The 13,767-nt window shown below is 39.7% G+C and overlaps 1 protein-coding gene across 1 annotated transcript; it reads left to right on the top strand.

Annotated features, from left to right (window-relative positions):
- The first annotated feature begins 838 nt into the window (after positions 1 to 838).
- Positions 839 to 1,162, top strand: LOC131875841 (uncharacterized). The gene has a single exon (XM_059220534.1). The coding sequence runs from the start codon at positions 839 to 841 to the stop codon at positions 1,160 to 1,162; it is 324 nt and encodes a 107-aa protein (XP_059076517.1).
- The last annotated feature ends 12,605 nt before the right edge of the window (positions 1,163 to 13,767 follow it).

Here is a 13,767-nt window from a genome sequence, read left to right as displayed (position 1 = left end):
TGAGACGTGCACATTTCACTTTGCGCAGGGGGAGATGATAGTGATGCTGGAGGATGTGTGGCGCATCCTATGTATTCTGATTCAGGTGGACCTAGTTACATATGATAGATCATGGGGGACTCTAGCAGTACAAAGATTCTTTGATGAGGATGTGTTCATTGATGATGGCTCCATTGTCTGGGAGGATATCGTTGCATTATACGAGCCTTTACTAGCAATTTTGTCAGGCATTGTGGGAGGATTACTGTGTCCTGATAGGTGCTCACTTGGTCTGGCCATTGGATGGGGACAAGTGATAGAGCAGATGATTATAGAGGGGACCCGATTTACCTGGGGATTGTGTGTGCTGGCACACCTATATCAAGAGCTACATGAGGTGGTATACCGTGGGAGGGGCTCATTAGCAGTGGGAGTGATGCTGCTACATATTTGGGTGTGGGAGCACTTACTAGTGACTCGACTAGTGAGTCTCAGATTCTGAGCAATGGATCAGCTGTATATGTTTATGTATAGCGGTATGATGAGTTAGCCCCACCTAGGGAAGTTAGAATGGTGGCGGCGAGCACTGGATGATCTTGATGTAGTGATATGGAGACCCTATCTGGAGTGCAAGCCTTGGGATGATGATGCGGAGGCACTACTATATGTATTTATGACCTAATTCCTCATTGGGAGGACCTTGTATCATGTAGAGAGATAGGTGCCAGGTAGAGTGATGAGGTAGTTTAGATGGCAGCAGGGACTGCCTAGGGGATCAGGGGAGTATGCTAGAGTGGTCCGAGAGAGATATGCATGGGGGCCAGTACTTCCATATGATCAGGCGCTGACAGAGTTTCAGATGCTGCAGGCGAGACCTTGGGATATACGATCGAGGGTGGTGGATGCAGGGGTATCGGATGAGTACACGCAGTACATGGTGGCTCATCCGATTCTTTGGATATCAGATCTAGCGGAGCCAATGTCCAATTTTGAGGATGATAGGGGACAAAGATGGAGGAGGAGAGGGGGGCAAGGACCTATGGTAGCTGGACAAGGGAGAGGAGATGGTGGAGATGGAGGAGGAGGGGATGGAGTAGGAGGTGGGGATGGGGGAGGTGTTGGAGGGGGAGATGGGGGAAGTGGTGGAGGTGGAGGAGGTGGTGGGTTGGGCAGTCAGATCTAGCGAAGAGGGAGAGGTGGATTGCCACTACAGATATCGCAAGTACCGTTGATGCAGGGAGGAGTTAGATTGGGTGGGAGAGGTATGGAGAGGGAGATACCGATGGATAGAGGGGAGAGAGCCACTGGAGAGGGATATACCGGTGAGGCAGCTATGGAGATAGGAGAGGGATCAAGTGGAGATATGCAGGAGCGACTGATAGCACATTTGTAGTCTTGACTTGAGGCATTCAAGACATGGGTGGAGGATTTGGAGGCGGAGGTTGCAGCTATTTGCACGAGAGTCAGAGCTGACTGTAGTGCTACAGGAGAGAGATCAGGCCATGGACAGGGTGATCTAGTTGTAGGAGAGAGTGAGGGTTTTAGAGGGAGTATAGGGACAGGGGTCATCTATGGAGGCATTGGCGAGGGAGGTACGGAGAGCAGGTGGAGAGGTTGATTATTGGCGGGGCCTATATGAGTAGGTGGTACCATCCAGTCAGTGAGCACTAAGCTATTCGTAGATGCGACAGGCCAGATCAGAGCGATCCCAGAGGATGTAGAGAAGTGGGGTTGTGATGGGTCCTCTATGGAGAGATAGGTCAGGGGGTGCAGAAGCTAGTGGGGGATTGATGGGGCCTCCACAGAGAGATAATTAGGTGGTGTGGGGATTAGTGGGGGAGGAGGTGGAGATGGTGGTGCAGCATCTAGTCAGAGTGGCATCTGAGAGAGAATTTTGCATATTTGTATTTTTGGACTGTATCTTGGATGGCTCTTGGTAGCCGATTTTGTAGACTTCATTGTACTCTGATACATGAGATGATATATATAAGGAGATCCCATTTTTTGATTTATATGCATATTGTGATGTATGGATGCTATGCAGGATGGTGTTTTTATGAGTTTATTGCTTAGATGGATATGTGTATATGTATGCATTTATGAGATGATTCCTATATGCATGGTTTTATGATGATTTATGATGTTGGATACTAACATATGAATACAGATTTATACATGTGTGCATGTTTTGTTTGATGTAATGCTTTATGTATGTAATGCCATGATGATGATGTATGCTTATGATGATTTATGAACAAGATTTTGGTGTTTTCTATTTTGATATATTCGAAATGATGCATGCAATATTTTGAATGAATGGTTAGATAATGATATGAAATGATGTTAAAGAATGAATGTTTTATGTATGGATATGCATCTAGATTTTTTTAGATGAATGTAATATGGATAAACAAATGTAAAGTAAAAATGTTTATATGACGATGTCTTAATGAATGCATATGTATAATGGATATATAAAATGGTATGAACCAATGTTTGGAGACAAATGGTTTTATGATTTTAAATGCCTATATATGATTAAGTAAAAATTATAATGTGATGATACTACAACTTAAGGTTTAATAACTGCACTTTAATGCAATTAAAAATGATAATGTAAATGCAATGTAAATGAAAAATGAGCCTAATAATATACTTAATAATGGATGAACGAATGCACCTTTCAACTAATGAATAGACAAATGAATGTATGCAATGATAAATCATAAAGGATAATTAATGATGATAAAATGATAATTGATAACTGACACTAAATGAATGCATAGTAAATAGTTAATACCATCAAGGTCAATTTGATCATATGAATCTAATCATCCTGATTTATGCAATGATGCAAATGATTTAATGAAGACTAATGTCAATAAACTAAATGAACTATATGCAATTTAATTAAAAATGACATGAATTTACTTAATGCAAAATGCAACTAAATGTAGTGATGATATGACCATGATGAATGCAAGGTTTTTGAGACTTTGCATGATGTATTGATGATGTATCAGAGTACTCAGTTGTGATTGTATCCAAGACCAACTCAATTCTTACATAACTGTTCATATTAACCTTGTCATATTTGCATACAAATCATACATATGAATGAGTGAGTGGATGGATGATATGCAACGGAATGCAGTATATAAATAGATGAGATGAAATGACGATCCATAGTGCTCTATTTTTATCATTGAGCTTTAAAATGTTGTAAGAAAAGACAAGCAACTTGACATAATGATTCAAGATGACCTAAGTAGTTCTTACATGGATTTTGATATAGCAAGTTAATACAAATGACTTGATATAATGGGTCAAGTCAACTAGAGTATTTCTTGCGGAACAAACAAGGATCGTCTCCATTTATGCATGACTTGGATCGTCCTCCTTGATCTTGAATTGATCATATCCTGAGACAAGTTCATACCGTAATAAGAGACAAAAACCTTTATCCAAATTGGATGAGGAGGAACCAAAGAAGGAGCATTGTTCGTGTAAGCAAATAGTATGTACATAAAGAATAAAAGAATATGGATCCTTGGTAATGGTTCATGCTCATATGGTCGAGGTATATGCTATAGTCAGCAAGCCGTAGTGATCTATGACTGTATTTTGCATAAGATCATGTAGCTTAGTGAACTTCCCACATAGACACCATTAGTACATGCCCCAGAACTTCATCGGAATAGTGCGCTGAAGATACACAAACAATGCTATAAGATCCTAATAAAATGAATTACTCACAAATCAACCAAGTATTTGATAGCTTAACACAATTTTCTTGTCAAAGAAAACGTCATTTTTTCTTTGTTTTGGTAAGGAAGGATGCATCCTTGTTGAAGACAGTTTGATTGCTGATGTTGATTGTTTGGTTGATGTTTAAAAGTGATCATTTGTTTGGAGTATGTCACAATGTTGTTTGGTATCTACTTTGAAGAATACATGTATAGGGTGTTGCCATGTTTTTGATTGATTTTTGATGTTTTCTGATGTTTTTGGATTTTGATGATTATTTCGAATGTTTTTGGATTTTGCGAGATAGTTTTCAAATGTGTTTGGTATTTTGATGATTGTTTTGAATTTTTTTGGATTTTGCGAGATAGTTTTGAATGATGAACTTAATGAATCACAAGACAATATAGAATCCACTTCCATCAATAGGTTAAGGGAATTGCCCCCAGTTTAGACATGACTATGAAAAAGTGGGATACAAGACGTGTGCAGTACTTTCTTGATTGCAGATTTATAACAAGCCATGGTTTTGGATGGATGGATATAGATGTAATGAATGTGATCGCAACAATTTTGAAAGACAATGGAGCCATAGCCTTTACTAGTGGCACCTGTTTGCTAGGTTTTCACCATCGCACTTACCCAAGGTGCCACTGGAGTGGTTGTTCACCATTTGGATGCATGATTTTTGTTTTACTCTTTTTGGTGTTTTTGTATTTTCTTCAGGTCATTTTATCTAGATGTTTTTGGTATTTTTGCCAGTATATATGGGAGCCTGATGCTCTGTACAACTTTTTAGGTGTAAAACCATTTGAGGTGCATGCTATTGATCGGATTTACTAGTGGTTCTCCTTCTGATGTAGCCAACTGATATGCCCCAGACCCAAATACAACTGTGACAACATATGGACCCAGCCAATTTGATTCAAACTTTCCTTGATGTTCACAGTTGGGTTGATTACGAGGATTTTCATGAAGAACAAGATCACCTACCTCGAATGTATGAGGCTTAACTCGATGATTATAACTTCTGCTCATGCGTTGCTAATAGGCTTTGAGGTGGTTGTATGCAGCTTGTCGCTTCTCATCAAGTAGCTCTAAGTCTTGAAGATGGGATACTCTGTATGCTTCATTATTGATGAGATCGTGCAAGGAAACCCATAGGGATGGTATCTCGACCTCAATAGGTAAAATAGCTTCTGCACCATAGACCAATGAGTATGGAGTTGCGCCTATAGGGGTTCGAATGCTAGTTTGATATGCCCATAGTGCTGGATTCAATTGAATGTGCCAATCACGACCGACATCATTGACTGTCTTCTTTAGGATCCTTAATATGTTTTTGTTCAATGCTTCAGCCTGACCATTGCCTTGTGGGTAATAGGGAGTGGAAAAGCAGTGTTGGATGTGAAATTGCTCACAGAGTTCATAGACATCTTGATTCTTGAAAGGAAGACTATTATCTGTGATGATGGACATGGGTACACCATAACGGCAGATGATGTAATTGAGGATGAATGAGGCGATCTTCTTGTCAGTAACTTGGGTAAGTGGAACAGCTTCGATCCACTTTGTGAAATATTTGGTGGCGGTAATAATGAATTTATGGCCATTGGATGAAGATGGATGGATTTTACCCACAAGATCAAGGCCCCATTGACAAAAAGGCCATGGTGTTGTGATTGGTTGCAATTCTTGTGCCGGTGCATGTATTAGGTCTCCATGAATTTGACATTTCTTGCACTTCTTGACAAAATAGTAGGAGTCTTTTTCCATAGATGGCCAATAGTATCCATTGCGCAGGAGTTTCTTGGCTAGTGACAGACCGCTTGCATGAGTTCCACAAATTCCTTCATGTACCTCTTCCAAGGCCTTTGTTATCTCATCTTGTTCTAGACATCGAAGGAGAGTACCATCAAGACTGCGTCGGTATAGGGTTTCGGAAATAATGGTATATCAAGCAGTTTGGTGAATGAAGGTTTTACGTTGGTTATTCAATTGGTTAGGAGGAAGGGTGTGATCGTGGAGATAGGTGTAGAACTCACCATACCATGGGGATTTAGAACTAACAAGGCAACATATCATCTCAGATTCGGGGATATCATAAGCAGGGCTCCAAAGCTGTTCTACCAAGAACTCGTAGCATGTTGAATTCTGCAGAAGATCTAGGAGAGATGCAATGGTAGCCATAGCGTCATCAGCTCGATTCTGATCTCTGGGTATTTTCTCAAAGGTAATTGTAGTAAATGATACCTTTAGACTGTCCACCATTTGCTTGTATGGCATGAGTTTATCATCCTTGGTTTGATATTCATCTGTTGCTTGTCGAATGACCAGTTGGGAGTCGCCATATACTTTTAGTTCTTGTAATTTCCATTGTACAGCTAGCCTGAGTCCTATGATCAAGGCCTCATACTCTACTATGTTATTTGTGCATGGAAATGTGAGCCTATAAGATTTCAGGATGCTATCACCTTGAGGTGTGATAAATAGAATGCCTACCCCCGAGCCATGCCTAGTGTACGAATCGTCAAAGTATAGTTTCCATGGTTGTGCTGTTGTGATCATGAATATCTCTTCATCTGGAAAATTGGAAATGAGAGGATGATCACCTATGAGTGGAGCATCAGCCAACTGATCTGCAATAACTTGTCCTTTGATAGCCTTACAGTCTACATACTCAATGTCAAATTCACTTAGAATCATCACCCATTTGGCCAAGTGGCCTGTCAATGCTGCTTTGCTAAGTAAATACTTGAGTGGATCAATCTTTGCAATGAGCTGTATCTTGTGTGTTAACAGATAGTGCCTTAGTTTAGTGGCTGCCAAGATTACTGCTAGGCAAGCTCACTCAATAGGTGTGTAATTGAGTTCATAGCCCACCAGTGTACAAGAGATGTAGTAAAAAACGCACTCTTTCCCTTCTGCATTATGTTGTGCCAATAGTACACCCAATGCTGTACTTGTTGCTGATATATAGAGTAACAAAGGCCTACTTGGATCTGGTGGGATCAACATGGCATATTCATGAGATAATCTTTAAGCATCTAGAATGCTTGCTGGCATCTGGCATCCCATTGAAAGAGGATGTTTTTGTGTAGCAGATGTGTAAAGGGGTGACACTTATCTGCCAGTTGTGGAATGAATCTTCAGATGGATTGTAACCGTCCTTGTAATGTCCTTAGCTGACTGATGTTCTTTGGTGGTGGCATGTCCATGATTGCTTTTACCTTTGCTAGAGACAATGTATCCTAGAAGCTTCCCGGAGGTTACTCTAAAGACACATTTCTTTGGGTTGAGTCAAACATGATATTGTTCTAGTCTATCAAAGATTTTATCTAGTATGTCAAGATGACCTTCTCTAGTGAGTGATTTTGCTAGTAAGTCATCAACATAATCTTCCATCATAGTATGCATCATGTCATGGAAGATGGTGGTCATGGCATGTCCTGTTGTTAGATGTCGATGTTTGGTAGGGGAAAGTCATCCTTAGGACATGCCTTATTTAGATCTCTGAAGTTAGTACAAATGTGGATGCCCCCTTTTGGTTTGCCGACAAGAACAATATTGGAGATCCAATCGGCATAATCAATTGGTCTAATGAAACCAACATCTAGGAGTTTCTTGAGTTCTATTTTGACTAGTACTACAATCTGAGGATGCATCTTACGAAGCTTCTTCTTGACAGGCTTGGCTCCTTCCGCAATGGTGAGGTGATGCATGACTAAATCAAGGTCAAGCCCAAGCATGTCTGCATATGACCATGCGAAGTTAATCTGGCACTTTTGAAAGAACTCTATGAATTTAGGTTGTTCCTTTGGAGTTAAAAGAGATGCCAAATGTATGAGGTGAGGAGTTTCAGGAGTCCCCACATTGTATTCTTTGGTTTCCTTGATGAGAATCGTTGATCATTCCCTTTGTGTGCTACAAGAAAGGATGTCAAACCTTTCATCCGCTGGCACCTTAGAGAGGTTTTCACCATTCGATATGCTCTTTCTTTTTACTTTTGTTTAATCAAACAGTGCCATGGTGTGGTTTTCACTAGAAGATCCATGTTTTATTGTTATATTTTTGCAGCTGAAAGGTTTGGCATCCGCCTCGAAGTATGTTGTGCTATTAAGTTCTATGGTGAGTCCAGCTTTGTGATCCCTGCTTGGCAGGTTATCCCTTAATTCCAAAAAGTCAATGATGTCCTCGTCATTTTGGAAGAGGTCAAGACATGGTGGATTTGGTTGGTTCCATTCGATGAGTTTAGGATGGATAATGGGCATTACTTCATCGATTAGGTTAAGTTCGTTAGATGTATCAGTGAGGGTTAAGATGTTATGGTGAAGGTCATTGATGGTACTCTCCCTATCAAAATCAGGCATAGGATGTGACGTAGGGCCTGTGGAAGAAGCTTCCAGCTCAGGAACCCAAGAGGTCATTATCTATGCTTCTCCATAAACAGGGATGTCTTTGCGGGGTGGAGGTGGCGATGTGTCTTCCTCATCTGAAGTATTAAGTCAAATGGAATCAAATTCCCATTCATGTGAGTAGGTCTCTGAATCACTTTCCAACATCCGATTACTATACCATACTGGGATGTCCTTTGTGTTAAACACTGCAGGTGTGATCGGTTGATGTACTTTTGTAGATGAAATGATCAGTGTTGTAGGAAGGATGATGGGGATCAATGAATCTGATACGAGGAGTATCGCTAGTGTTGACTCAGTTGTTGCTGCTGGAACTGCTGGTGTCGTAGATGCTTATGCAGGTTTTGATACAGTTGCTACTACAGGTTCTGATACAGTTGCTGCTGCTAATGGTGCTATTGATGTTATTGCTGCTATTGATGGGTTTACTGGTTTGTTTGGCATTATAGATGGTTGTGTTGGGATTTTGAGCCTTGATGGGGCAGTTGCGATGCTATTTGATGTTGCTTTGATAATGAAAGGTTTCCTCTTTGCAATAGGCTGATATAGTGGTTTGCTGGGTTTTCCTTTGAATCTGAACTTAGGAAAGATTGCCTTTTCAAAGCCTAGGCCTGTATTGCCTTTGGGCTTTAATTTTGGCAGTAGTGGTTCATGTCTTCCTTGTTTGCAAGATCCCAAAGCACTCTAACCATCATAACCCATTCTTTGCATAATGAGGAGGCCTTTGCCATACTAATTTGTGGGAAGTGTAGCTTGCGACATATCAGTGGTGATGGGATCTTTATAGATCCATTCCGCTAAGTCCTCATCTTTGGTTTCTTCTTCTTGACTCTTCCCAAGGATGAAAGGCATTAAAGCACATGCTGGTGCAATCAGTGGTTGTTGAAGTAACTGTTGTAGTTTACCATGTGTTTTAGGAGAAGTGGGCATTTGTCCCACACAAAAGAGTTGACTTAAGTTATATTCCTTGAGACCTTCCTCTGCTATTTTCATCTTAAGCTTTTCTTGCTTGGGTATAGGGGTGTTTGAACTGGTAAGAGAGGCTGGACTTATATATGATGTGGAGGAAATGGCTTCTCTATTGTTAAGAATGGTAATCTCTGGTTGATGACTGATATTATGACAATATGCAAAGGGATTTGCATCGCCCACGATTGTGATCTCTACACAATTATGTGGGAACTTGATACATTGATGGTAGGTAGATGGAACAGCTTGCATGGCATGTATCCAAGGTCTTCCTAACAATAGATTGTATGGTAGAGGAAGGTCTAGAACCTGACAGATGATGTGTTTTACCACAGGGCCCACTTGGATTGGTAGTACCACAACTCCTTTGGATGAACACTCTGCATCGTCATAGGCTTTGATTGTGATCTTCTTCGAGGATCCACTGATTTGATTGCATATCCCAAAGTGGTGACCAACTACAGTGTACAAATGTTTAAGCTTGCTCCATTATTGATCAAGACTCACTTGATTCTATGTTGGTTGATAAAGCCTTCAATGTGTAGCGAAGTGTTATGAGGTTGTTGGAAGGAAGAATTGTCACTTTCGGAAAAAGTGAGACAAGGTGATGACTTTAGACTTCCAACCATGGCTTGAAATTGGTCTGTATTCAGGTTTGCAGGGACTGACACCTCTTGGAGAGCTTGATCCAAGATTGTTTTATGAGATGGAGATAGGCGCAATAGCTCTAAAATGGATATAAGCGCAAGTGTTTTGTCGAATTGTTCCACAAGATTGTACTGCTTTGGTATGGAGGTGGTGCCTTGTGGAGCTGCCTTTATGGTAACCTTTCCGCGACGTGTAACAACATTGCAATTAGAGCTGGGATTTTTGATGGTTATAGTTGCAATTTGTTCACTGGCATCATACAGGTGATTTACAGTATAATTATACACAGCCTGCGTATAATCAATGATATCAGTACCTCTCCTAGAAGTGGAAGGACCCCTTTGATCTTGTGATGGAAGTGGATTTTTGAACATCAAGTGATCATTGTTTGTTGTTTTTGGGTCATGCCCTTCGATTTTGATTTCACCTCGGTCAATAAGATCCTGAATAAGATCTTTCAATTTGTGACAATTACTTGTCTTGTGTCCTCTCCCTTGATGGAAATCACAATGTTCAGTATCCCTCCACCATGCAGGTTTGACTTGAGGTTCATAGTTTGATGTTTTAGGTAGAGCTACCAAATTTTGAGAAACCAGTTGTCACAACACTATTTCGATGGGTTCCCCTAAGGGAGTGTATGTTCATTTTTGTTTTTGTTGACGAGGTCTGGGTTCGTCATGAGATGTGATGCGACCTTGATTTGAAGGAACAATTGTGTTAGTCTAAGGTGGGGGATTTTGTCCTGCAAATCGAACCACAAGTTGTGCACTTTTGATAGTTCTGGCATCCACAACCCCATCATTGACGATATTCTTGTTTTTGTTCCAGAAGCTTGGTTTGTCACTATTGAAGTGTGGGCAAGGACCATCCTTTGGTTCATTATAGATTTTGATAAGTCCTTTCTTAATGAGGGCCCGCTCACATTTCAAGCCCTTGGTGATCATGTCATTAAAAGAGTCTGTGTCTTTGACATCTAGGTGAAACTCCATTTCTTCGTTTAAGTTGGAAATGAATATTTCCACTAGTTCTCGTTCAGGTAACTGAAGAGAATGTCTGCTAGACATTTGACGTCATTGTTGCAAGAATACTAAGAATAGTTCACCTGGTTTTTGTTTAGTGTTGCACAGATCAGCCATGGTGATGTCACGTTCAATGTTATGAGAATAATGTGCCAAGAACTTCTAAATTAGCTCTTCAAAGGTCCTAATGCCACTTGGTAGTCGGGAAAACCATGATGTGGTTATTCCTCCCAAGCTTTGGGGAAAGAGTCGCATTAGGTATGTGTCCTCATATGCCACTTTGAAGCAAGCTGAATGAAATTCTCTGACATGATCATGAGGATCTCCCTTTCCTCTATATTTTTTGAATTTGGGTGTTTCTAATCCCCATAGAAAGGGTGGCATATAAATATTTCTATCAAAGGGATAGGGATAGATGTCATTGAGTGAGAATTGGTTAGTTTTTACACCACTATGAAGTTGTTGGGCGAGATTTTCAACTTGTTGCCGCAACATCTCTATTTCATTTAGAGGAGGAGGTGGTGGGTTACCTCGAGGAATGTTATATCTGATGGGATCTCTACCTCTTTCTTCTTCATGGTGACTTTGTCGTTCTGATGCTTGTCTTAATTGGGAAAGATCTAAGTCAAAGGGGAGCTTGGCTCCTTCTTGAGCGAGCTTTAAAAAGTGAGCATCCGCATTGCTCTTGAGTATTTCGTCAAAAAGTTTGTTAAAGAGAGGGTTATGCTGGGCCCTTTCTATTGTTGCAGGAGTAGGAGTACTTGGGTTTTTGTCATTTGCATTTCCTCCAAGTGCTTCTTGAAATTCATTGATATTTTCCTCTTCTTCTTCAATTTCTATTTCACATTGCCTTGATTGTGATCGGGTATGAGCCATGTTGTTTACAAGTTTTTGTTGAAGTTGGGTGAAAATGATGATGAGTTGTTGATGAAATGAAAGATTGATGGTTGGTGAATTGTTTTGCATGCAGATCTCTAGCACTTAAAGGTAGAGGTAATCGAAATTCTCTCTTTGAATTGTTTGTTTGTGTTTGATAAGGTTTGATGTGATAAGGTGTAGAGAAATCTAAGATGTGTTACAAACTTAATTACCTAGTAATGAGAGGATTCACTCATACACTAGTTTTAACCTACATAGATGTGTCTCTTAGGATGAGCTTATCCTAGATGTAGAAACAATATAAAAGTGATGGGATGTGTTTGATTCAAGCAATATCTAAAAGAGAACTTAGGACAAGAACCTCTTAATGTTTTGAGAGTTGGAATGGATTTGATGATGAAGTGATGATGTATGAGTGAGATAATGGATGAGATGTTTTAACTTCAATAAAAGCTTTGTGTCACAAATGGAACAAATTCTACCTCTTCCCTTTCGGGCGTTGGTGGCGTTTCTCAAGTTATGTTGTATGTGATACAAACGTTTGGGAAGAAGTTGAGATTAATCTTGCCTCCTTGGTTTTTGTGATAACTCAAATCTCTATATTGCATAAAAAGCTCTACGGTTTAATGATTCTGAATCAAATTCATTTGTTTTTCCTTGAAGGTAGAGATGCATTTGATGTAGAAAAACTCTATGAGAGACAAAGATTTGTCTATTGAGATAGAAGAATTTCCTCCTTTTGATCAAAGCCTTTGAGCTCAATGGTCTTCTTTTCAAGTTGATGTTTTGATGAAGATTCTTCTTTCTTAAGATGTGAAGAATGGTCATAAAATTTGATTCTTTTCTTTGTTTTTGAAAGATGTTTGGTTGGATGAATACTTGTTTTGATTTTTGGATTTTTCTTTGACAAGAAAACAAAGCAAGCACACAAACACAAGAATGTTGCCTTAAAAGGCACAAATGAGTATGGGTCTAGATCAACCCAATCCTTGGACTTTTTATGACCCTTTCCTTTAAGTGTATTTTAGGTGTTCATCTTTCCAAAGCCTGAAGTCGGCTCAATTTGTACTTGGTCTTGACTAACATGAAGACACTTCAAACACTTTGTATCCCTAAGGTCAAATGGCTAGTTGTGATAAATTCAGCCCACATCTTGATATTTCTTCGAGTTTGGTACTACATACCTTATGAATCCCACTGTGGCAGGTAAGGATGTGATATACTAAGTCTTGCGTGAGTATAACAAATAGATGATCCCTATGATGGGGGAGTCACCACTTTTATCAAGCCACAAGTGACTTTTCAAAAAGCTATGTTTCTACTCAAGGAAATATGTATGGTGAGTATCTTGGGAGCAAAACCATCTATGCTCTTGCATTGAATTGTATCTCAAATATTCACAATCAATAGAACGGTTGGGCTACTACTTAAAGGTGTTTAGTCATTTTTGATGTCTTTGGACATAAGTTCTTTCTGCAGTGACTCACTTAAGAGCCTTGTAACTTGTGGTGGGGCCCATTTGTCCTTTCGAAAAGTTACACTGTAGGAACAATTATACCCAAGGCTATAGCTTTTGCTCTCACCTGATTTCTATACCAGCTTGAAGGATTTACTGCATGAGGTTGTTCCAAGAGTGATGTGTCTCTTGGTAGGCCTCTCTTAAAAAGATAAAAATTTTGAGTGTTACTAACACTTTTCTCTTGCACCTAGGACCACGAAAGCCAAGGGAGAGGATAGTGTGTGTTAGAAGTAGGATCTCTCGACCAACTTTTTGCACAATTGTGCCAAACATGAAATGCACTTGTTCTTTTTAACTTGCCATCGCAATGTGTTTTAACTATTTGGAGATGTTGCTCCAACAATCAGGATGTTCTTTTTAACTTCAAATGCAAAATTTTGAGTAAACTAGAACTTTGAAAATCCTGGTCAACTTAATTTGAAGCATGTATGAAGGAAAAATCGCTTTGCAAAATTTTTGAAACAAGTTGATTGTGAGTTTTATTTGCACCAAAAATTGAAGTGTGGATTGTAAATTTTTGCTTAAGTTTGATGCTAGAAATGAATTTGTCTTGTTGATTTTAAGCACCAAATGAAAAGTTAAGCCTAAACTTGCA

Source organism: Cryptomeria japonica, chromosome 5 (assembly GCF_030272615.1).
Source record: "Cryptomeria japonica chromosome 5, Sugi_1.0, whole genome shotgun sequence".
Classification (NCBI taxonomy): domain Eukaryota; kingdom Viridiplantae; phylum Streptophyta; class Pinopsida; order Cupressales; family Cupressaceae; genus Cryptomeria; species Cryptomeria japonica.
This window is presented reverse-complemented; position numbering and strand designations above follow the sequence as displayed.